Below are 26933 nucleotides of genomic sequence, written 5' to 3' on the forward strand. Positions count from 1 at the left end.
AAATATTCTTAATTTTCATAATAATCTTAAAAATAAGGTAGGGTCCGACTGAGTTGTAACTCTATTTTTTTTTTTATGGTCAGATTGACTCGACAAAAAAATAATATTTACGGGCAACACGAAAAAAATAATTGCAAAAAAAAAGTTATTTCAATTTAAATAATATTTACGGGCAATACGAACAACAATCCATTTATCACATTCTACACTAGAAACTGAAATTGTAACCGTAATAAATACAATGTCATAGACCTAACCACGTGCTCACAATTTTTCTAATATATATTGTGAGATCCCTCATTGGTTGGAGAGGAGAACGAAACATTTCTTATAATAGTGTAAAAACCTCTCCCTAACAGACGCGTTTTAAAATCATGGGCTGACAACGACACGTAACGAGTCAAAGCGGATAATATCTAATGACATAATAATGAATTGAGCGTTAACAATTTACATCCGAGCTCTTCTTGATCTTCTGATGATATTTGATTTATATTAATTTTGAGAGATAAATAAGTAAAAACGACGAAGTTGACATGTTATTTTCAGACGATTTGGATCTCCACTTAATTTCCCGTGAGCTTCGTATAATTTATGTAATAAAAAAATAAGAAAATTTAAATTATGTATAGACTATTACTAGGTTGATTCCATAGTGCAAAAAAGATAAAATAACAAGAAAACATCAAAGTGATGGTCGAATAGGCCAATTAGAATTCGACACGTAATTATGTTTTAAATTAACAATAAATTCATGCTATTAAATTTGTAACAAATTTCAAATTACTTTTAAAGACGAAAACGACAAATCTAAAATGATTTACGTGTCTTAATCGTGGCATTTTGGTCAAATTGGATCATATAGCAATTACGTTGAAGATCAAATAAACGAAAAAACTCAATAATTTGACCCAAAGCCCAAACTCGAAGGGTTAGTAGAGGTGTACTTGGGTTGAGTTGAGGAATTTTTTTGAACCAACCCTAAAGTTCGAGTTGATTAGATTGGTAACCCAACCCAACCCAACCCAACTCGAAATTGTATCACAACCCATCCCAACCTAACCACATCTGAATGAGTGCGATCCTGAGGATATAATGATGAAAGTTACTACCTATACTAACAAAGGGCACCTTCCTTTTCGGTAGCTCAATAATAAGAATTCAATAGTTAAACGTGTTTTATTTGAAGTGATTTTATGTTAGGTGATCTCATAGGAATTTTATTGGGATGAGTGAGGACAATGCAGGCTATAAAGACGCGTGTTGGTTTGTGAAATAGTCTTCACTTTTAAGAAATAAGGAGTAGGTAACGTGACCATGATGCAGGGAAATGTTGGGACTATCTGGTGTCGAATTCGAATTCTGAATCATATGGATGGGTCATTATAAATATCTTAAGTAAGGAGTAGGTAATGTGACCATGATGCAAGGGAATGTTGGAGCCACGAGGTGTCAAATTTGGATTCCGAATCCTAAGCATGGGTCATTATAAATAGCATGAGAGTGATGCCACTCCTAGTAAGATATAGTTCGAGGATGAACCAAGGCGAAAGTTGACGGGCATGTGACATCCGAGTAAAGGAGAAGTAACTGAATGAACCGAGAACACATCTGAATGAGAGTGATCCTAATGAAAGTTACTACCTATGTAAACAAGGTGTACCTTTTTTTTTTAGTGGCTCAATCATAAAGACGCCATAGTTAAATTTGTTTTATTTGAACCAATTCTTTGTTGGTGCCTCTGAGGTGAGATCACATCTGAATGACATCGATCCTAAAGATATGATGACTAAGAAAGACTTATGAAAGTTATTACCTATACAAATAAATTGCAACTTCTTTTTTAGTGGCTACATCATAAGAACTCCATGGTTAAACATGTTTTACTTGAAACAATTCTATATAGGGACCCTCCTAGGAATTTTTGTGAAATGTATGTGAGTGAGAACAATGGATCTTGGAAGAACCCGTGTTGGGTTGTGGGGATGATCCTCACTCTTAAGAAGTGAGGAGTAGTTTATGACCTTTCTGAGTTGGGTCGGGTTGAGTTGTCGAGTTGGACTGCTGCTGTAAGTGGTGGCTCAATATAAGAACTCCATAATATAACGTGCTTTACTTGGAGTAATTTTATGATGGGTGACCAAGATGCATGTGGGTGAAAACAAAGAATCCTAAAAGAACTCGTGTTGATCTATGGAGATGATCTTTACTCATAAGAAGTGAGAAGTAGGTCATGACCTTTCTGGGTTGGGTCAGGTTGAGTTGTCGAGTTGGATTGTTGCTGTAAGTGAGCATGTTTGTCTTGGAAATTGAAGGTAGAAGAGAAAGAGAATACTGATGATTCTACGAGGGGGGGAACTGTAGCAAACAACAAGACAAATCAGCCTTAAGTATGTTGAACCTAGACCTGTCCCGACCTACTGTGATTCTATAAAGGGGACACGGTAGCAAACAACCAGACAAATTAGCTTTAAGGATGTTGAATATAGACCTATCCCAACCTACTCAGTTCTTAGAAAGCTAAACTCAACCCAACTCAGTAACCTATCTAACCCAATCAAACCCTTATAATTTGAGTTGGGTCGATTTGAGTTCAAGTTCATCCTGTGGTTTGTCATTGGACGGTAACTATTTTTCGGTAATTACTCAATTGATTTAGACTTATATCATAAATAAATTAAAAAAAAATAATTGTTTAAAAAAAAAAAGTAGACACATTCAACCAACTAAGGAACATTATTTAATTAGAAAAAGACATTTTGCATTATATATAAATTCATAGGATGAAATTATTCTTTCAACCAATCAAAACTAGAGAGAGAACTAGCAGCACATATAAAGAAAATTCTCATCCCTCGGATCATTCCAATACGAAAATCAACGGTCAAGAAGTGAGATGAACAGTACAGCCACGCCGCACCATATTATAGCTCCAAGGAAAATATCTCATCACGGTCGGTTTGTCTTTGCCTTCGAACTATAATTCTTTTTTACGCACTCAGCATTGTTTCATAATTATAATATTCCCACCAGACGAGGGTATTTTGGTACTTTCACATCCAAAGCCACGTATGCAGTAATGTTGAGCTCTCACAGCGCTTCTAAAGATCTCAAATCTTTCTCTCTCTAAACTGACGGCCTTTGAAAAGATTCCCTCTCTCTCTCTCTCTCTCTCTACACCAAAAATTACTTGGCATAAAAACAAAGGAATATACCTTTTAGAGAGAGAGAGAGAGAGAGGGAGAGAGTTACAGTTTGTGGAATTTTTTGGCTGAAGCGGAATCGATTTTCAGGTACTTCGTTTTCTTTTACTGTTTTTTTGATGTGAATCGGTGACATTTAGAGAAGAAGTTGCGAAATCTGAATTGAAGCTTGGATCATCTGGTTGTTTTTTTTTTTAATTTGATTTGTTGTATTCGTTTTGAAACCTGTTGTTTACCTTCTTGTTTCTGATTTGAGTTTTATTGTTTGTGATTTTGTATGATTTGTTCGTTTTTGGTTTAATTTTGACTTCATTTTGTTGTTTATGGTTTATTAATTTACGTTTTTTTTTTCTTTTCTTTGTATTTTATCTTGCAGAGGATTGGTTTTATTGTTGTTATGGCAATTGTAAGTATGGAGTTGTGAACTTCTCAGGAACTGGAACTTGAAAAATCTATAGCGGTACAAGGGGTTGGGTTTGGGTGAATTTCTTAAGGGGACCTGAAGCTAGATTTTGGATATTGAATACATTTCTTCAAGCCTTTTTTTTAGAATTCGTGGCTAATCGAAATTGGTTGTCGTTTTGGGATGCTGAATTACGACATTTGGATTCTTGATTGGTAGCAAATGAAGATGGAGTTTGTGCAATTGCCTAGTTGATTTGTTGGCAATTGAAGAGGTAGCTTTAAGGGAAATATATTGAAAATATATGGCAACGTCAAGTGAGAGATGGATCGATAGACTTCAATTGTCCTCCTTATTTTGGCCTCCCCCAGATGATGATCAGCAAAGAAAGGTACAGAGGCTTTCATGTTTTATATATGATCAATTTTTGGGATGGTACTTTCTCTCATCATATGAGATTATTTTCTAATATAGTTCAAGTTGATTAGTAAGCCCGAAGTTATATTTATCATTCTTCATGAGATTGTTTTCTAATATAGTTCAAGTTGATTAGTAAGCCCGAAGTTACATTTATCATTCTTCATGAAGTTGCTGGGTCCTTGTTCTTGAATAATGTTCCATTGTTTTCCTTGATCTTTTCCTTGTTATGGTTTTCTAGGCACAATAATGTTTTATGATGCATTTTAATTTTTTTAATTCCTTATTATGTGGACATTTACTGGAATAGCTCATAGAATTAGAATATGGGTCAAGCAATTCATCTGCTTTTAGTTAGCTACTGTCAAAACTAACTATGGCATACTAAAGGAATAAATATTTGGGAACTTCTGCTGGAATTTCAATATAAGGAAATTTCGACAATGTGTGCTAATCTCAGAATTTCAATATGAGGGACTTAATTCTGATTAATTTTCCTTTATGAGTGTCTGCACATGCCTCTAACAGCTTATTATCTTCTTTGCTGGAAATGGTTACATTTATTTAAGGAGTAGATTGGTACTGGGCTACCTTCTTACTATTCACGTGTACTAGATAGACCCTACAGGTGAAGATAGTATTTTTCATAAAGGAAATGGTAGCAATAAGAACAAATGAAATACTTTATAAGGTGGTCTTTTGTTATGAAGTTGATGCTATTAGTCTCTCAATGGTAAAAGTTTGGGTACGACGCAAGTGTACATATATTTAGGTATGATGCAAATGTGAAGTGTGTGGAATTTTGTGAGAGTTTGTGTATCGACTCTACTTTTTTTTTTTAAAAGAAAATAAGGCCACTACTACATGCATGTCATGACTACTGTATGTAAAAAAATTTAGCATTGTCGTGGACTTCAATGTTTATAAATATTTCAAATTTAATAATAAAATAACATAGTTAAAAAAGTAAAAAAACATCTCTTATCACAAATTAGAAATAAATGTCATCGACTTATCCTAACATAATGACTATAACTTAATGTGGAAATCTGTCGGGACTTGATTCATGGCTTCCTCGGCTGACGCCATATCTGTATGTGGGGGCTTTACCTTTACCTGGAAAAATGTTAAACATGGTTTGAGTATTTAAAGGTACTCAATAAGTGACCCCGTTCTTGGTGTCAGAAAATGCATTCACATGCAAACATGGTTCGTGCTTGCCTCTCTCGTGCTCACTCCTCTGGGAGCACTTCCACAAGCATTGCTCGCCTCTCTCATGCTCACTCCTCTTGGAGATCTTTCATGGGTGTTTCTCACCACTCTTGTGCTCACTCCTAGGAAGTGGCGTTCCTCGCCTCCCTTGGATGCAACATAATAGCCTCCTCTTATAGATCCAGATTGCTCCATGACTCCGACGAACCGATAATTACACTTGCCCCTATCTGCACACCTAGTATCATGTATGGTTTAAGATCAATTGTTTCCTTGAATCTGATGTGGCCATCCAATTTACTATAATGACCCGAACACTAGGACTGAACCTCTTTATATGAATTGTCAAGATAGGAGGGGCCCTGTGAATGAGAAACCTCTTTGTTGCATCTCTTTTCACATTCACAATTGTTGAATCAGAATTCATCTCACAATCCTCACCTATCTAATTGGTTCTCGGCAGATATTTGTGAACTTAAGGGCTCAATATTAGTTTTTGCCAGTTCACTGCTTTCAGGATCATCGTTGGAAAGATAACACCTGGATTTATCTTCATTGCTGGTTTTATTACAACCTGAAGAATATGCTAGGCCAGGATTCATTATTTTTAGAATCCTGAGTAGTGGAAATATCACCATTTTTGGCTGTTAGTTCTGGTCCAAGGAACGTCAAATTAACTGAAGCACATTTTCCTCCCTTCTCAATCAAAGCTTCTTTTTCAGGCTCTTTAACATATGAGGCATTCAGAGAACTTAAAGTCTTCTCCATAATGGTAGTATTGCTACTGGCGCTGGCCTCTGATGCAAGGGAAAACTCATTATTAGATGATGGAAGAGGCAAATTGAACTGGTACAACATCTGATGTCTTGTCAGTTTTAGGAATCGTCTTTCCACTACGCTTAGGTGGCACTTTTATCTTCTTTGCCTGAAAGACTGGTTGGACCTTTTTGGCCAGAGGTTTCTTCATTGGAACCGGAAGAGAAAGATCAAGAAATGGTTCATAAACCATCGTTGTGTGGCCACATTCTTTGTAAGATACAGCACTTGATATGTCCCCCCAAACATCTCATCAACAAATGGAGTGGGATTTCCAGACATTCTCTCTTCCTTGAAGTCAGCTCTTCAATACAAGCAGGGCACGAAGCAATTCATGACTGTCATGTTGCTCATATCTTTTGAACTGAGGAGCTTTGGAAGAGATGCAGCCAAAAACTGATTTTGGATTTATTGAGCCTTTCATTCTGCCTTCCGTTCTTGCTTCTTTAAAGATTTTCTTTATGGCTATAGTTAGAGGTCCAACACATTCTTCCAATTTCATAAAATGATCACTCAACATATCAGTGTTCAAGAGATTTTGATGGATTGAATGGAAAACCTAGATTAATCAATCCTTTTACAACATAATGATTTCTTCCGTCCAGGTATTGGAGTCCAGCTTTGGAGATCTTAGTTTTGTCGCCTCATTTTCTTCCTTCGACACCCTTGACTCCCTCCATTATTGAATACAATTTTGAATATCGGACTTTGATGACTTGTGATGACGATTTAAACAAGAGTTAGTCTGAAACACGAGTTATCCAAGTCACCTACGCAAACATCTTTTGTGCTCGAAAGCGGTGGGCTTGTAGAATGGCGATGGTTGAAGGAATGGAAAAGGGCTTAGGATGGAACAGTGACCATGGGCTTTTGAAGAGTTTAAGTTTAATTTTGGGCTTAGGATTTGAAAAATAGTGGGTTTGGAAACTGAAGCGAAAAGCCACAGTGGATTAGGATTTCAAGACAATAGGATTTGAAAAAACAGAGGTGAGTGGCTTAGGATTTGAAAGCAGAGGTGAGTGCCTTAGGATTTCAAAATAGAGGATTTTAAAGCAGAGGTGGCTATTGGATATTGCGGCTGGGCTATTGATGAAGTGGAAAAAAAAGACATGTAAATGCTTGCGGAACTATTGCCGTGATGGAAGGCTAAATATTATTGCGGTGATGGCTTGTATATGCTGGTAGATATGAGGTAGTTTGTAGTCAGAATATACAAATCTGAGGCTGCTCCTCTTTTATTTTTATTTTTCACAATCCAAATGAAAATTGGTCCCGGTGAATGGAGGCTCCGATTGAAACTTGACGACAGTTGGGAAGGCTCCGAATTGAACTTGAGATGATCGACAACCGATTGAGTTAGGATTTTGGTTCTAATCAGATTCTCCAAATATCTCCTAACTTAAGGCTAATCCTTTGACAATAGATTTAACCTAAGTTATTACCCAATAGGAATCAATTGTTTGTTGATGGTTATTTGTGAGGGCTTCTATCGGGCAAACATCCTCTACTGATACCACTCCTTACTCATTCTATAAATTAAAGTTCGATGTACATAAAGCCTAAACTAGGAATAGTAAATTACAATAAAAGACAAAAAACTAATAAACTCGTATATTCACATATGTACACTATAACACTCCATCTCAGGCTAGAGCATATATGCTAATCATGCTCAAATTTTTTACAAAGGTAATCTTTTTGAACTCCATTTAAAGCATTCTTGGAAATGTCTCTTAATTGCTCTCTGATCTTGACATATCCACTAGACACCAAACCTTGTATTTTCTTATGAACAAAATGAGAATCAATTTCAATATGTTTAGTTCACTTGTGAAATATTGAGTTGAATGCAATAGAAAGGGCATCTTGGTTGTCACAACAACTTGGTTGAGACTGTAAGATTAAGGCCTAACTCACTCAAAAGTTGATATACCCACATTATACTGATTGTACCATAGCTCTATTCTTTGATTTAGCACTTGATCATGATTCTACAACCCAATGATTCACTATGGGTGAAGTCATAAATTGACTACCAATGCTTACTAAGTTAGATATGTCCAGTCATGTAATTATTAGATAATTCAACTTTCCAACTAATCTTCTATATCTTTCAGGATCTTTTAATGGTACTCTATCTTTCGTAAGTTCTAGACCAGGCATCAACAGAGTATTGCATGGCTTGGCTCCAAATTTTCCTGTTTCATATTACAAATCAAGCACATATTTTCTCTATTACATAAAGATACCCTTCTTGCTTCTCAGTACTTCAATTCCCAAGAAGTATTTCAACATTCCAAAGAAGTACTTTAACATTCCCAAGTCTTTAATATGAAACTGACTTTGGAGGAAGATTTGGGATATAATATACCTTCGTATCACTTCCAATAATGATACTATCATCAACACATACAACAAGTAGAATAACACCATTCATAGATCGTCAGTAGAAGGCCGAGTGATTCAGTTTGCTTTTTTGACAACAAGAAAAATAATTCTATTCACAGATCGTCAGTAGAAGGCAGAGTGATTCAATTTTCTTTTTTCCATTCAAAACTTCTCAAGTGTTTGATTGGATTTTTCAAACCATGCTCGTGGACTCTATTTCAACCCATACAAAAATTTGCAAAGGCAACAAACTTCATCACTCTCATCCTAAGCAACAAACCTAGGTGGTTGCTTCATATATACTTTCTCCTAAAGATCACCATGAAGAAATGCATTTTTAATGTCAATTGATGGAAAGGCCAACCTTTAGAAGTTGCAATAGAAATGAATAACCTGACAGAAGTTGGCTTTGCTACATGAGAAAATGTATCAAGATTGAAGTTAGCTTTGCTACATGAGAAAATGTATCAAGATTGAAGTTAGCTTTGCTACATGAGAAAATGTATCAAGATTGAAGTTAGCTTTGCTACATGAGAAATGTATCAAGATTGATGTTAGGTTTGCTACATTAGAAAATGTTTCAAAATAATCAATCCCATACGTATGAGCATAGCCTTACAAAGAGAAATAGGAAGTTCATCACTTGGTCTTGGATCTAATGTCATAGAATATTTTGGAACAGAACATTCACATGTAGGTTGTTGCTGTCTAGAATAGGCTTGAGTAATAGGTGGATGGGTAGGGTCATATTTCTGAAGGGATAGATCTAAGGAGGGTGTGGGAGACACAAGTGTATAAATAAAAAGGATCATCATCTTCCTCCTAACTTGTATCAGACAAAGATGGATGAGTGGTTTGTTCTCAAAGAGAGTAACATCACGAGATATGAGATATGAGATATGAGATACCAGTTCAAACTACGGCAATTAAATTTGTATCCTTTTTGAACATGACAATTGCCTTAGAAAATACACTTCAAAGATTTGGGGTCTAATTTTTTCCGATCATGACAAACATCTCTAACAAAACAAGTACAACCAAAGATTTTTTTGTTCAATAGCTGGCGAAGGGTTTGTTGGGAAGAGAACATGATAGTGAGTCTTACCTTGAAGAACAGATTTTTTGTTGAATAGCTGGAAAAGGGTCTGGTATTCTTGGAATTTATGAACCTCTAAAGAATTAGCAAATGGCTTCTTAGATGAACCATGGATGGATGGAGTCCTCAATTAAACCATATTAGATATTATTGTGACCTTCTTTCCAACTATAGATCAATGACGAATATAGAAGCACAATGTAATCAAAATAACGAATTTAGACGGCCGCACGATTTCTGAAAATCTAACAAGAATGGAGTGTTCAATAAATCTGCTTCTTTTACAAAATCAACTTCAAACCCCAGTAGATCATTGGCCAAGATACTCACTCAACCAGTCGAAAATAGAAAGAACCAACAAATCACTCTAACCGGAGAGACTAAAAAAGGGCTAAATTGTCAAAAAAATATTAAAGTAGAACTGAAACGCAAAAAACGAATTTGAATCGAGACAATTGCAGGTACTTGCCCAAATATCCTCACATTTGAGTATGTTTTGTCAGATTCAAATACAAATATGCTGAAAAACAAAAATTGAGATAAACCCAAGCCTCGAAGCACTGGTTTGATAGTCCATGCGCTCTCAAGTGCCCGCACATGAAATGGAGGGTGGTGGCTTTGAGCGGCATGGACATTGACATTGGTGGCGGGTTTAGGTGTAGATGGGTCATTAAGCTCACAAAACCTAAGGTGAAAAACAAAGGTCCCAAATTCCAAAGCTCACAAACCCTAATGGGTAACAAAATCCTAATTGAGATGGAAAATGTAAGGGTGTTGACCTATAACTTCTAACTGCCTAACTGTTGTGTTTCCTTGTAAATAACTTTGTTAGGAAAGTTAGATCTAATTATATTATTTAATGATTAAAGACGGGCCGAGTGAGAAAAGTTTAGTCCTTTTTAAAATAGATTTAACATGCTTTTGTACCCAATGGGAGCTAAATCTGGCTTGTTGATGGTTATGTGTGAGGCCTCCAATTGTGCAAACTTCCTTTAAGAGGGTAAAAGGGGATCTCGCTGCTAACAATAGTGGGGCAAGGGAGATTGTGCGTGTATGGAAAAGGAAGTTTGTCTACTTTCGTAGGGGAGGGAAATTAGGTAGAGGCATTGTCGAATTTTGAGGCTGAACGGCTTGGTAGGAGAGGTTCCCAGCTCTCTGGAATTAGTTGGTTGTTTGTGTTCTTTTGTTTGTTTTGGTGTGTTTTTGTGCTGTTTTGGAACTCCCGATGGGGGATAATCTGTGACTTTTGGTTTTGTAGCGTTTGGTTGTTGAGTTTTGTTGGTTAATTGTGAGGTGGAAACCCCACAAAGTGATATCAAAGCACATCCAACCATGGTAGATTAAGAAAAATGGTAAAAAAACATTTAGAAGAGAGAAGGGAAGGTTTCAAAAGAGATTGTCGTGATGAAAGGTGATATGAACCAAGAGACATCAATCATACAATATATTTCAATGAAGATGTGAAGAAATGTTGTTGAAATTATCAAAAGATATTTCAATTCATGCCACATTGAAGAAGAATGAAGGTCCTTGTTATAAATTTTGGGTGGATTACAATTTAGAGTAATTTAGAGTCTCGAGCAATTAACGGCTGAAATCCATGGGAGTAGATAATTGGAGGAGGAGAGCTATGGATAGTGGTGGCTCTCATGTTGGAAGAGGAGAGCAGATGGTCTTTAAGATTCTTGAGGAAGGAGAATTGTCCCAACGAACGAAAGATGTAGGACAGAGTAGTGCAACAAATTTAGGTTGTGATGTCCTTGTTCGTTAGAGAGGAGCTTGACTTCAAACTATTTACGATTGAGTGGTTTTTAAGATTCAACCATTTATGGAAGCTGAAAAACTAATTATTGGCGTGGTAAGTTTTGATGACAAGGCATTGCTGTGGTATAGTGGGGTAGATAACTTAAAAATTTGCTAATCGTTTGGACAAGTGGAGAAGTTAACTCTTTCAGAAGGTGGTCGTTTGACTCTTGTTCAATTGGGGTGATTAATAGACTTCCAGTATACTACTTTTTGATTTTCAAAGCTCTTAAAGGGGTCACTGATGAGATGGATAAAATTGCTACAAACTCCTTTTGAACAGGATAGTTGCAAGCCTTGTGTCACAATCACACTTTTCTTGGCAGCAGACTTTTTGATTGTGTGCCACTCACTTCCAACACCGAATGAGTCAAGTCAATTCAAATTCATGTTGCCTACGGCTAGGTAACGTATGCTCAAGCCTTTGACCCCGTTTTGAGAAGAAGGTTATAGAAAACAGGGGCAGAGAGATTTATCGAAAGAGAGTTTAAAGGCAAGATTAAAAGAAGGTTTTGAAAACAATGTTATAGGCTATAAGCGAGAAAGGCAACACAACGACTTAGATATCATATAAATCTAGGTAGGAAGAATTCACGACTAGTCGCATCCCCCTATAGCACATTTTGAGGCGATTCAAGTCTGGCAGGCGTAAATATGATGATGGCATTTTGATTGTCGTCACTTGGATCGGGGTGGTAAGGCTTTAGGTTACTCACATGAATTACTGGGTGAATTTCATCCATGTGGGCAATGCTACTCTGTAAGATGTAGCCCCTATCTTTTTGAGAACTTTGACTGGTCCTTCGTATTTTCTAACAAGTCTCTAGCCCTTTTGATTGCGGAGTCTGATTTGTTCAAGCTTCAATTTGATAAGGACTTGATCTCCTACTTAAAATTGGAGGGGGCAATGCTTCCTGTCCACCCACTTCTTCATGTGTTTGGAAGCTTTCTCCAAATAAGCTCGGGTTCTATCTGTTGTTTTCTTCCATTCTCTTATGAAGTTTTGGGCTTAAGTGTTCTTTCTTGCATATGGATGATCAATAATATGGGGCAAGGCTGGTTGTTGTCCACTTATAATTTCAAAGGGGCTCTCTCTAGTAGACGAACTCGTTTGACAATTGAAACAGAATTGAGCCATATCTAGCAGTTATACCCAATTTTTTCTGACGAGCGTCGACAAAGTTACACAAGTATTCTTCGAGCAAGCAGTTGAAACACTATGTCTGTTCGTCGGTTTGGAGGTGGTAGCTCGAGGAGATATTTAAAGTTGTCCCCAGGACTATGAATAACTCGGTCTGAAATGTTTCGAGCAATCTACCATTTCTGTCATTAATGATGCTCGACGAAATACCCTACAACTTCACAATATGTTTGAAGAACAGTTGGGCTGTTTGTTAACTCATCTGAGCATATTTTGTGGGTGGAAACGAAACTGGCGTATTTCGAGAACCGATCTATGATAATTAAGGTGGATTCTTATTTGCCTACTTTTGGGAGGTATGCTATGAAGTCCAGTGGCACTTTCCCAATGTCTTGTTGGCAAGGGTAGGGGTTTAAGGAGTTTTGAGACCTTGGCCTTCTTGACTTTATCCTAGCACGTCTTTGTATAATGCATTATGTCATCATGCATGTTTGACCAAAAGTACCATTTCTTGACCAAGGCATAAGCTCATTGCCACCTTGGGTGTCCGACCCACAAAGTATCGTGACGTTCCTGGATGAGCTTCTTCCTTAGTTCTCCCGTTCTTAGGACATAATATATTTCCTTTGGCAGTAGAAGGTCTCCCTCGACCCAAAACTGTCTAGTCTTCTCGGCTTTGGCTAGATCAACAACAATTTTGGCTGAAGGGTCTTTATACAAGTGTTCCCTTATGATGTCGCACATCGACCTATCGATCTTACTTGAATGAATATGGGACTAGTATGCATAGGGCCGCATGTTCCCCTTCCGACTCAGCGTGTTGACCGCTTGATTACTCTTTCCTGTTATTGTTTGAACCTAAAGTCGAACTCAACTAATGATTCTTGCCACCGAGCTTGTTTTGCCGTCAACTTCAATTGGTCAAAGAAGTGACAAATGACACTGTTATTTGTCTTTACCATGAAGTGAGATCCCAAAAGATATTTTCTTTAGACTCTAAAGCAATCGACGACGACGTTTATTTCCTTTTCGGAGACAATGTATCTCCTTTCTGCATCATTGAGCTTCCAACTTTCCTAGCCGATAAGGTGGCCTTCCTGAATAAGGACTCCCCCAAGAGCAAAGTCGAATGCAGCTGTCTCTATTTCAAAAGGTTTAGAGACGTCTACAAAGCCGAGGACAGGGCCCCTCGTCATGGTTGCCTTCATATCTTCGAAGGCCTTTCGACTTTCATTTGACCACGACCAAGGTGGTCTTTCTTCAGGAGTTTTGTTAATGGGGCAGCTCGTCGTGAAAACCCTTCGACGAACTACCTATAGTAGTTTGCTAATCCTAGAGAGGATCGTACATCGGACACCGAAGTGGGGATTTTCCAATCCTTGATAGCTTTTATCTTATTGCTATCCATGTTGATTTGTCCACACCTGATAATGTGCCCGAGGAAGGTGCTGCATGTTTATGCGGAGGCACGTTTCTCTTTCTTGATATATAACTGATTTTGCCGTACTTTGTCAAACACTAGCTTCAGATGCATCTTGTTATCACCTTCTAGTTGCGTTAAATAACTTGTCCAGAATATCCTGTTATCTCCTGTCCACGCACTCTACTAGTTACGCTTCCACAAACTGTCTCCATGTATGTTTTTGTGACCAATTATCCGCATCTGCCTTTTCTACTGACCCAAACAAAAATTAATTGTGTAATGAGATTATCATATTTTTAGCAGAATGGACTTGCGTACATGTTGAATTACAACCATAACCTAATTTATTGCAAATGTAAGTTTAAAACAAGAGAATGAAGAACATACAACATTTGCTTCAATAAACCTATTGAAGTATTGATTCAATTAAATTTATCATAACCTATCAACTTAAGTTCTTGGGTTGATTGGTGATTTAACAATACCTTTTCTTTTATTAACCTGAAACAAAACTTTAATTGATTAACGGAAAAGAAAGAGCTGTTGATGTAGTATGTTTGTTGGGTGCTTTCTTTTATTTCTTGGGAGGTTTCTTGGTGCATTGTATTTTTTTCTTGGCTGTTCTTTGATAATTACTTTGGCTTGGTTAAATGTTGCTATGGCAAGGTGAAGTCTAAATTTTAGGATTTACCCTATTGGCTTGTTATTTTGGCTGATTTGTTGGTCTGGCTTTGTAAAGTGCTGCTGTCCAGCCAATAAATAATTGTTAACACAAGCTGTTTTGGCCAATCGCAAATTCAACTGAGAAGTTTCTTTGAGGTCTTACTTGAGCTGTTTTTTAATATTGTTTGAAATTGTAGATGCTTGAGATACGATACATTTGTTTGTTTCTTAGTGCACTTGCTCTTTCTATTTACAGGCTCAGTGTTCTGCATATGTTGAGTACTTGGGTCAGTTTACATCAGAACGATTCTCAGAGGACATTGCTGAGGTATGGAATGTGTTATTGAGCAGAAATTCTATTGTTCCCAAATTATAAAGAGATATTACTCAAATTATTTCTATCATTTGATTCATTAGGGGAATTGTTTTACTTGTATGCTAGCAAAAAGAAGATATTTGAGAGCCTTGAAACTTTTTTCTTATTTTTTTTTAGTACAAGGCTTTAGTAGTTGATATATGCGTACTCAGTTATTCAATGAACAGCTGATTCGGAGCCGTTTCCAATCAAAGGAAAAGCGCCTCTTCGATGATGTTTTAGGTATGAACTCTTCAATTCATGACACTTCAATCTTTAATGATGCTATCATCTCTTGATGAGTAATCTATCTCATATGTCTATTTCCAGCTGTGTTTGTCTTTCATCATCCCGAGCATGGGCATGCTATTATTCTTCCAATCATTTCTTGTATAATTGATGGCACCCTGGAATATAACAGAAATGACCCTCCATTTGTCTCTTTCATATCCTTATTCTGCCCGGGAACAGAGGTACAATTTCAGATTGAATGTATTTTGAACTTTAATTTTTTTGAGAAACTAAATTTCTTTTAATAAATGAGATGAATTCATGATGCAATCAGCTTGCTGGAAAAATTCTTTATTGTGGAAAAACTGCTTTTTTTTCTCTCTTTTTTTTTTTTTTTTTTCATTAAGCAAACAACAAAAACCTAGAAACTAAATAGAAGAAAGGATTAGGTGATGTCTGATGATTTGGATAAATTTTAATTTTTTTTTTTCAAAGAACACAATAATCAAGGTTGCCATAAAAAACTTTCCATCCCTCTATTTTTCCTCTCACCGGAATGTCCCCACAAAAACTTTCCTGTTTTCCTAAAGAGAGGATTAAGAAGGAATTCCTCTATCATTTCTTAGTAGCCATGTCCAGCCAGATCAAAACCAAAATCAAAGAAGCAAGTTCACATAGTATAATCAAAATCACAACTCTAAAGCATATGGTCAAGGTTTTTTGTTGCTCTCTTGCAAATAATACAGCACCATGACCCCATCAAATTAGCAATCTTCCCTCAACACCCTATCCTAAGTATTAACCTTTCCATGAAGAATTTGCCTAACAAAAAACTTCAGTTGCAATCAATTAATGTTTCAAGGTCAAGCTTTCCATTAAACGCGGTTAAGTCTATTTCATCTTGTAATCATTTTTTCCACTGGTATTTTGTTAAGTGTGTGGGCCGCTTCAATTTTTGTTTGATCTTGATAAGTTGGGTTTAGATATTTCTCGTCTTTTTTGATGATGTTAGAATTTTGAAATGCCGTGCCATGAAGTTCATAAGCTGGTGGATATCATGTGTATTCCATTTCATTTCTTCCATGGAGTCATCGCACAGTTGGTCAATGTTTGTGGGATGGGACGGGGGTTGCTCCACCGACGGATAAGGTGGGATTTGTCTTTCCCACCATTAGGTCCTTTCTTAGAAAATAGTCTGATACCAAAACTGATGCAATCACCTTGCTGGAAAATTTCTTTATCAAGAAAAAACTGCTTTTTGTAACAAATAAGGCTCCGATATAGAGGGTAGCCACACTGACCAAATAACAAACTAAGCAACCAGCCAAAAAATAATAAAATAAAAACCAAGAAAACAATCGATCATAGCTAACCAAATTAACAGCTTAAAGAAGTTTATTTATTATTATTTTTTTAAAAAGACAACCTGTAAACTACACCACTACAACGGTTTCACTAATTCACTGTATATCTTGTGTTTTATTTTGGGGTAGCTTTATTTTCTGATATATATTCTATAGTTATGAATAATGTGAAGATGCATTACAAATACTTTTTACCCCATCAGAACCATTATTCTGAACAATGGGCCCTTGCATGTGGGGAGATACTCCGGATCTTGACTCATTACAATCGTCCAATATACAAGATGGAACAAAAGAATGGTGAAACAGAAAGAAGCAATAGTGGCTACGTTGCTACGAATAGTGACACCAATGATGGGGAATTTGTTCAAGTGCCTCTACAACACGAGAGGAAACCTATAAGACCTTTGTCCCCATGGATTACTGATATATTGCTAGCTGCACCATTGGGCATCAGAAGCGACTATTTCCGCTGGTAAGGCATTGTTATGTTGAGCGTTAGGTGCTGCTTGGAATGATATATATGTATATTTCTTTTTGAAACAGAAACAGTTCATTGTTGCATGAAAAAGACATACTGAAATTAAAAAGTTCCGAAGCTACTTCCATAGGAGAATAACAGAGAAAGCCCTCAATCCTTCCAAATTATCCAACTTTTTGCAATTACATCCCAACCCATACAAGAAAGTCTTCCAATTTGAATGAATTACATTCGAAAAATAATTTAAAAATTGTTAAATCACCCATCAACCCAAAAGTAGCCGATGGGTTATGGTATACTTTAACCATCTCCCCACTTGTGAACTTGAAAAATTGTAGAAAACTCAACAAATGGAAATCAATATTAATGAGAGGAAATGACACTACAAGAGGTTTGTACATCAGACCTCGTACTTTGATACCATGTTAAATAACCACTCAATCCAAAAACTTTAGTTGATGGGTTATGATAAATTTAATTATATCAATACTTTTTAACAAAAAATGCTCGGACAGAAGACATCAAAAGGATACAGCAGCCTTTGCTAAATTTTTATTGTCAAAGTAATGGCATTAGAGAGAGAATATACGTGTTGAAGATCCAATTTGTCTTGTAAGTTGCATATCCTTCCGATAGCCATCAACAAATCTTGGAATTTTGTTGTTCTCATTTTCTGCTAGATTGATATGAGTACTTAAACAATGGAATTTCTCCACGTAATTTGTTAAATCACCGGTGAACCCGAAAGTATAAGGAGATAGTTTATGGTAAATTGAATAGTGAAAATCATTGGACTTTCTGCATTGATACTAGGTTGATTGGTGATTTAACATGACTAGCAACATAACCATTTACTTGGCAACATTGCTTGGCATCATTATTGGTTTGTGTAATAGTTGTTCGGAGTTAGTAGATTTTTGCTGACCATTCATTAATCGAAGTATTCTTGGTATTTTCTATTTGTCTCTTTCCTGCTTTTCTTCAATTAACTTGAAGCTAATTGCACCAAAATGAAGCCCCCCTCTAAACTCTAGTGCAACTAGTTTAACTTTCTTGCGGCTCAACTTTAGTGCTACTGGTTTAGCTTTCTTGTTCCCATGTGTATTCATGTGATCAAAAGTATTTTTGACATTCTTGATCCAATAAAAAATGCCTCTAAATCCATTTTTCCATGAAATGAGGGAAGGTCAATGTTCATCTTAAACTCAGTGGCTTCTCCCTTGTTCCTGGATTGGATGTTTTCCATTTATTTTTTCTCCCTACAATAGGTGGACAAAACTCTTCCTTTCCGTTCTTGAACTGCGTATGCTACTTTCAGCAGGTTACCCAAATGTATGTGATTCTATACAAGATAACTAGGGGATTGTGGGACTGTGATAAACAGATTTTTAAGCTAAGTATGCAAGCAATTTAGGTTACATTTCATTGAGTAAAAAAGAGAATTTTGTACTAGGAGGATCTCAGATCCCTAGAATCAACAATCATAGTAGTTAGCCTAACTCTAAAAAAATTAAAGTGAAATTCTTGCTACACAAGGGGAAAATGAAAACTTTAATTTATAGCGTGATTTTCTACCCTCCCCTCAAGTTGGATGGTATATGATTTTCATTTCTTGTTGCAAATCAAACCACGAAGGTTTGTTCGATGCAATGCCTTTGTCAATATGTTTGTAGCTTCCTGTTGGGCAGGAACATCCTTAATTTGGTTATCTGTATTTTTTTTTTTCCGAGAGCTTTAGCAGACTGATTATCACTCATTTAACTCTATGCCACAAAAAGAAAAGAGGGTGGTTATGAAAGCTTGACATTGCAAAGGCCTTTGATTGTGTTGATTGGATTTTTTTGGATGAGGTGCTTCAATCCAAAACATTTGACAGTAAATGGATTAAGTGGCTTGAGGGTTGTGTTTGAAACCCCAAATTCTCAGTATTCATAAATGTTCGGCCTCGTGGAAGAATTTAGTCACCCGTGCATTAAGACAAGGAGACCCATTTCTGCTGGTTAGTGTTTAGTGTTTCAAGAGTAAATTATCTTGCTTGTTTTTATATTAATTTTTAGAGAGATAGATGTGCATTTTATAATAAATCTAACTAAATTCTAAGATACTAGGCAACAATACAAATAATACAAATAAATTAGGGAGGTTGACTACTAACCTTATTTAATGAGATTACACAAATATCTCCTCATTTATGACTAGGAAAACACAAATATTCCTTAAATCAAGATTAATTTTTCAACCTTCCTTCTCAAGATGAGGAATAGATATCAACTTGGATACTAACTCAGGAAACATTGAATTGTGAAGCCATTTTGTTAGTATATCTGCTAATTAAGGTTGTGAAGGCACAAAGCCTAATGCATACTATTTCCTTCTCTAATTTCTCCTTGATAAAATTTTGATCAATTTCAATGTGATTTGTCCTATCATGTTGGATAGGATTATGTGCAATATTGATTGATGATTTGTTATCGCAATACAACTTTATTGAATCTTCTGCCTTAATTTGTAAGTCATCAAGGATTATCTTCAACCATAATAGTTCACGTAACCCTCATGCAATAGCTTAGAATTCTGATTCGTAGATGATCTAGCCACCACATTTTTCTTTTTGCTTCTCCATGTTACCAAATTACCTCCAAGAAAAGTACAATACCCCTTAGTAAATCTTCTGTCTAATATTGAACCAGCATAATTTGCTTTAGTGTAAGCTTCCAATGCAAGGGAATTGTTCTGTTCAAACAAAATTCTTTTTTTTGAAGTCCCTTTCAGGTAACGTAATACTCTATATGCTACCTGAAGGTGAGGCTCCTGCTGATCATGCACGAATTGGCTAACTGCACCCACTGAGTACGCTATATCTTGTCAAATGTGAGCTAGATTCTCCCTACCAGCCTTTGGTACATTTATCTATTCATTGTAGGTTCTTTTGACTCTCCCAATTCCTGATGTGGATCTATTGGCGCTGTTGTAGGCTTTCATTTACTTTTTCTTGTTTCCATCCATAAATCCATCACATATTTCTATTGTGATATGAAAGGACCCCTGAGTTGAGTACGCTTCTTAAATATCGAGGAAGTACTATAGCCTTCCAAGTTCTTTGATCTCAAATTTCTTCATCAATTCTCTTCTTCATTATCTCCGGTGACTATGATGCCATCTACATACACTAGAAGCTCTATAACTCTCCTTGAGTCTGAATGCTTAATAAAGAGAGTGTGATCTCCTTGACTTTGCTTATATCCACAGTTTTTTAGTATCTTTGTGAATCTTCCAAACCATACCTGTGATGATTGTATTAGTCCTACACGACCTTTCTCAATTTGCATACTTTACCTCTTGAGCTTTCAAATCCTAGAGGAATGCTCATCTGGATTGCTGTGAAGAAATGCCTTCTTTGCATCATACCGTGAAAGCTGTCAATTTAAATTGGTAGCCAAGGATAACTATAGTATGGTGTTCATCTTCGCAAGAGAGGAAAATGTCTCTTGGTAATCTATCCCATAAATTTGAGTGTATCCGCCATTAGCCTTGCGCTATGCCTCTCCAATGTTCCATCAACCTTGTATCTTACAATGAAAAACACCTACACCCAACTATATCTTTATTTTTGGCCTATCCACAACTTCCCACATATTATTTGCTAAAGCATGCATTTCTTCTCTCATAACATCCTGACATTCTCTCTTGCATAAAGTTTCAGAACTGTGTTATGTAACAATTGAATGTAGACTCACAATGAAACTCTGTGGTGGGGATAGTCATTCAAGAGAGATATAGTTTGATAGGGGAGGGTCGTTTTGTGCATTGCCTAGTGGATTTCCGGAGAGCTATGGGTCTATCATCTATTGATGTTTGTGTTACATCCTCAATTTGAGTAGAGTCTGATGTTTGGACTTATAATAGCTTTGAGATAACTTTCCTTCTAGCCTATACCTGAGAGAACAACGAATCCGACAATGGAGGTGGAACGTGTTAAGAATCACCGATCTCCACAATGGTATGATATTGTCTACTTTGAGCATAAGCTCTCATGGGTTTGCTTTGGGCTTCCCCAAAAGGTCTCATACCAATCGAGATAGTATTCATTGATTATAAACCCATGATCATTCTCTAAATTAGCCGATGTGGGACTTCCAACCGAATGTATGGTTCAATTGGTAACTCTAGGTAGTAGGGGTGAACTCATTTTAGAATAGGTAGCAAGCATGGACTCAATAATTGGTTTTGTATGCTAGTTATTTAGTATGTGTTGTAAGTCTAAATTAACTTCCTGCTTTCTTATTAATTTTCAAAGAGTTACATGTCTCTTTACAAGGGAGAAAGATTAACTAAATCTTAGATACTAGTGACATTAAATCTAAATAAATCCCTACACACTAGGAAATAAATCTAAATAAATTCCTAGTTACTAGGTAACTAAATCTAAATAATAACTATGGATACTAGGCAACTAAATTTAAATAATAACCCTAGATACTAGATAACAATACATTTAAATTAAGATAAATTAAGGAGGTTAACCACTTCCCTTATTTAATGGGATTATAGAAATATTTTTCGACACTCCCCCTCAAGCTGAGTAATAGATATCATTTACTCTCGACTTGGATACTAGGTAAATAAATCTAAATAATCACCGTAGATACTAGATAATGGTCAATCTAAATGAATCCAACAAGATAAATTGAGGAGGTTAACTACTTTCCGTATTTAATGGGATTATACAAATATTCTTTGACACTCCCCCTCAAGCTGAGTAGTAGATATCATTCATTCTCAACTTGGATACTAACTCATGAATTACACAAATATCTTTGAACTTGAGGCTAATCCTTCGACAAGATGTCTAGAAGTTCAATAGTTTCCCAAGGACCCTCTTCAATCTCTATGTTCTCCCTCTGAAGAGAGACCTTAGAGAAGAATGGTTTATTCTCTGTAAATGTCACATCAATTGAAGTGTAGACTTCCTAGATGTAGGGTTGTAATGTTTGTACCCCTTGTGGTTGAAGAGTATCCTAAAAAGACACATTTTATTGCTCTCGGATCAAATTTACCTCTCTAAATGTTGTGAACATGAATAAAGGCAATGCACCCAAATATGCGGGGTGTGAGATCATTTGATTTTTGAAAGCGAGGATGAAATTGGTTGAGAACTTCTATTGGGCTTAGATTATTTAGGACATGAGATAGAGATGATTAATCATGTGAGTTGCAAAAAGAAATGTCTCTCTCAACAAGTTTTTAGCATGTTTCTATGAAAAGCAATACTCGAGTAGTGTTTAAAAGGTGTCCATTTTCCCTTTCGGTCATTCCATTTTTCTGTGGTGTAATCACAGACAAAGAATTATGGATAGTGACTTGAGACCAAAAATAAATATGAAAGTGAGGTTTGATTAAAATATTCTCTAACATTGTTAGTTCAAAATGTTTTGATTGACTCTAAATTGTGTCTAAATCCTTGAGTGGAAGACATTAATAATATTACTAACATCTTATTTTTGTTTGGGAAGGAATAGTCACGTAATCCGAGTACAATTATCAATTAATGTGAGAAAGCACGAGCACAAGAAATACTGAGAGTAGATGAGGGTTCTCATATATCACTATGAATCAAATGAAAAGGGGTAGAGATTTTATTTTGACTAATGAGAGAAGATATATGAGTATGTTAGGTTGATGGATGAATGGATTGATTGTTGGATTGCTGTTGCACTTGTAGTGAATGAAGCTGGGAATGCTAATGCTAATGTTGTAGCCTTCCTGCTGTGAATACTCTTTTCATGTGATCATCGATTATTGTACCACACTAATAGAATTCTGGAACATTATTTCAAAGGTGGACGGTAGCTATGAAGGCTCCGAATGAAATTTGTACAAGGTGGAAGATCAATAACTATGAAGGATTCGAATAAATTTGGTCTAGGTGAAAGATCGATAGTTATGAAGGCTCTAAATAAATTTAGTCCAGGTAGAACATTGATAACTATGAAGACTACGCTAATTAATCAAACCTCCTAGAAGAGAATGGTTGTGATACCATGTTGCAAGTGTATATTATCTTGCTTGGTTTTCAAATTAATGTATTTCATACTACAGAAAGGTTAACTAAATCCATATACAAGGTAACAATAAATCTAACTGAATTCCTAGATACTAAATAATAATAAATCTAAGCCCCTAGATACTGAGTTAACAATAAAGATAAATGAGAGAGCTCAACTACTTCTCTCATTTAATGAGATTATACAAATATCTCCTAGCTTAAAGTTAGGAATTACACAAATGTTCCTTAAATCAAGGGTCATTTGTTAAGGATCATGGTGTCCTAAATGTTTCAACTAAGGCCAAAAAGATTCAACAAGTATTCATTCTTCATCTACAAAATTGGATAGACTCGGTTCAATCATTATTTCATGTGTTATAAGCTGATTCGATTGAGGAAGGACCATTTGGAGCTTCGGAAGTGAATATTTGCATAGCTAAAGTAGCAGATGAAGTTGCTATAAATTGCACTTGATTGATAAGTTGTTAGAAAACTTTATTTATTATTTTTAATTTCATAATTTCTTGGAGTGGGAAAAGGAATTTCATAATTTCTTGTAGTGGGAAAATGGTGGGAAGTTACTTGTCAAAGTGACTTCTCTTTTTGTGGATATTTAAAGGGAGTGGGAGTAAATTATGGTCACTAACTTATTTAGCGGGCATTTGAAGAGTTGAAAGTTTCTTGTGTGGAGAGAAGATAAATACCCACAAATTACTTTGTAAAAGACAGAGTCATTCAATCAAGCCTTGATCAAGTTCGATTGTGGAGTGACTCAATTTGGAACCTAGGTTTCAAATCTTGATTCTAGATCTTTGATCTTAAGGAGTAATCTAATTCTAGCCTTATCTCTTGGTTGATCAGGTTCCAAATCTTGATTCTAGATCTTTGATCTTAAGGAGTAATTTAATTTTAGCCTTATCTCTTGGTTGATCCGAATCTTTGATCAAGTTTGTTTTTCATTCCTTGTATTAAAGAACTCTTTAATCAAAGAAATTAACACCTCCTTAACATGATTCAAGCAAGGATGTTTGGTCTCAAAGAAATTAACATGATCAAAGCTTTTGTTGAAGCAAAAACCCTTGAATCAAAGAAATTAACACCTCTTGTACAAAATTCGGATCAACTAAGAGACAAGGCTAGAATTAGATTATTTCTTAAGATCAAAGATCTAGAATCAAGATTTGGAACCTTGTTCTAAATTGAGCCACTCCACAATCGAACTTGATCAAGGTTTGATTTAATGGCTTAGATGCAATCTACTACAAAAATTGCATGAAACTTAGAAATGACAAAAATGGTACTCAAATTTCTAAGGGTGAAAGTCTCCATTTGAGAGCTAAATTTCATTCATCCAAAATTCTGTCTTTTACAAAGTAATTGGTGGGTATTTATAGTCTCTCCACAAAAGAAACTTTCAACTATTCAAATGCTCAGTGGTCATAATTTACTTCTACTTCCTTTAAATTTCCACAAAAAGTCAAGTAACTTCCCACCCTTTTCCCACTACAAGAAATTATGAAATTAAAAATAATAAATAAAATTTTCTAACAACTTATGAATCAAGTGCAATTCATAGCAACTTCATCCACTACTTCAACTAAGAAAATATTCACTTCTGAAGCCCTAAATGGTCCTTCCTCAATCGAAGGAGCTTGTGATACATGAAATAATGGTTAAATCGAGTCTATCCAATTTTGTAGATGAAAAATGAAGGCTTGTTGAATCTTCTTGGCCTTGGATCGTGTAATAGGTCCAGTTGGAACATTTGGAACACCAGGATCCTTATCATCATTTCTTCAATCGTGAGTGAAGAGGTTTTCAAACCATTAATTGACAATGTTTACTCCAATGGGAGTCATGATGAGTTTCAAGTTGGCCGAGATGATATTAATGTTTTAGTTCTCCAATTTGCAAACGACACTTTTATTTTGCAAGGATGACGATGGGGTGTTACAACAATTTAATTCAACTTGTTGAATTTTTTGAATGGTGTTCGGGTTTGGACATAAAATGGGGAAATTGGCTTTATGTGGAATCATTAAGACTCAAAGGTATGCCAATTTGCCTCAAGGTTGAATTATGAAATTGAAGTTCTGCCAATTATTTATTTGGGATTTTTTGAATGGTGTTCGGGTTTGGACATAAAATGGGGAAATTGGCTTTATGTGGAATCATTAAGACTCAAAGGTATGCCAATTTGCCTCAAGGTTGAATTATGAAATTGAAGTTCTGCCAATTATTTATTTGGGATTTTTTGAATGGTGTTCGGGTTTGGACATAAAATGGGGAAATTGGCTTTATGTGGAATCATTAAGACTCAAAGGTATGCCAATTTGCCTCAAGGTTGAATTATGAAATTGAAGTTCTGCCAATTATTTATTTGGGTCTTCCCCTTGGTGGAATCCCAAAAAAGATTCCTTTTGGCAATCGGTTAGTGACAAAGTTCAGAAGATTGATAGGTGGAAACGAAACTTATTATCTAGAGGTGGGGGCTTAACTCTTTGCTCTTCAATATTATCAAGCATTCCATTATATTATTTGTCATTATTTCTAATGCCTTCATCGATCAGTGTGAAAATAAAGCACCTGATTAGATGGAGACTTGTTACAATGGGTCAGTTGAATGGTGGACATGGAATTGGAGCTTTGAAAAACAGAAACACGGCTTTTTTAGCAAAATGGGGTTGGCGGTTTATGAATGAACCCCAATCTTTTTGGGAAAAGATCATTATTAGTATTTATACTTCTTCTACTTTTGGTTGGAATTTGTGAATCCGAAAAGATCCTAGTCGTAGAAGCTCATGGATGAATATTCTGTGGCAGCAGTTCAATTCCTTCATGGTAGAAGGATACTTTCTGGGTAAGATGTATGTCTGGACAATTCCCCATTAAAATGTTTTCCTCGACGGTTTGCTATTTCTTCACCAAAAGGATCGGTTTCAGACCATTGGGATGCTCAAATAGGTGCGTGAGATGTTTCTTTTTGAAGGTCTCTTAGGGATGAGGAAGTTGATGAGTTTCAGACACTTTATTTACTATTTCTGCTGCGAACATTGGCTCAAATGAAGATTCTTGTATATGGTCTCTTGATTCTTATGGTATTTTTTCAGTGAAATCATTATCTCAGCCTTTCGGATCCTTCATCGCCAATGCAGAAAGAACTTTTTCATATGGAAGTCTTAGAATTCAGAGAGAATAAACATTCGTTTATGAATTATGATTAATGGAAGCCTTAATACATCAAAAGTTTTGCTGAAGAAATCTCCATCCAAGTGATGCAGTCGATTTTCTCTCTTATGTTTTTTCCCAATTTGTGTAAGTGTACACTTCCCGACTCGGTTTGTAGTTTTTTGAACTGGAGGTTCTTTCTCTGGTAATGCTTGAGAGATATCTTAATATTTTTTTGCTGCTTCTAGAAAATTTGTTCACAAATTGACTTACCACACTAATAGCAAAGCTAATGTCTAGACAAGTATGAGTTAAATGCGTTTCCAGCTAGCTAATATCTCCCCCAATCAACTACTTATCCGTGAAGATTTGCCCGGAAGTTCTGTAAATATTAGCTCCAAGTTTTGTATTTACATCGATAGGTGCTCAAATGGCTTAGAACCATTCATTCTAGTTTCTCAATTCTCTTAAGCGATTTAAACTGTATTTTCCTTAGTTGGGAGATAATAAACATGACTCTATTGGTGTGTTTCAGCTCTAAGTGAGGAGAAATTATTTGAGGAAGATAGTATAATGTGATTGGTGGTTCTATATTGTTGGATGTAGGAGAGAACATAAAAAGTATGGTTTAACCATACATTCAAGGATTTAGAAGATGACAACCACAATATGACGATCACATCGAACAATTTAGTTCAATGTTCCTAGGGTTGTCTTTTTTGC

The 26933-nt window shown here is 35.9% G+C and overlaps 1 protein-coding gene and 1 long non-coding RNA gene across 4 annotated transcripts in view; one reads left to right on the forward strand and one right to left on the reverse strand.

The window, feature by feature from the left end:
• Positions 1 to 3114: 3114 nt before the first annotated feature.
• The window catches only part of LOC111477137 (protein GIGANTEA-like), a 31140-nt gene continuing 7321 nt past the window's right edge, over positions 3115 to 26933 (forward strand). The window contains exons 1-6 of one of the 3 annotated variants that reach the window (XM_023121135.1): positions 3115 to 3293; positions 3580 to 3997; positions 14822 to 14893; positions 15094 to 15163; positions 15251 to 15393; positions 16719 to 16990. In XM_023121135.1, coding sequence (XP_022976903.1) covers positions 3911 to 3997; positions 14822 to 14893; positions 15094 to 15163; positions 15251 to 15393; positions 16719 to 16990 — 644 coding nt within the window. In that variant the 5' untranslated portion in view covers positions 3115 to 3293; positions 3580 to 3910. The remainder of the gene's footprint in view (positions 3294 to 3579; positions 3998 to 14821; positions 14894 to 15093; positions 15164 to 15250; positions 15394 to 16718; positions 16991 to 26933) is intronic. The other 2 variants (XM_023121136.1, XM_023121137.1) reach the window with 2 other exon arrangements.
• On the reverse strand, positions 4874 to 25805 carry LOC111477173. The gene is made up of 3 exons (XR_002717230.1): positions 25796 to 25805; positions 19983 to 19987; positions 4874 to 5676 (listed from the first exon to the last, which is right to left on the reverse strand). It is a non-coding gene; the product is annotated as an uncharacterized LOC111477173 (long non-coding RNA).

This window comes from Cucurbita maxima, unplaced genomic scaffold, assembly GCF_002738345.1.
Source record: "Cucurbita maxima cultivar Rimu unplaced genomic scaffold, Cmax_1.0 Cma_Scf00003, whole genome shotgun sequence".
Taxonomy (NCBI): Eukaryota; Viridiplantae; Streptophyta; class Magnoliopsida; order Cucurbitales; family Cucurbitaceae; genus Cucurbita; species Cucurbita maxima.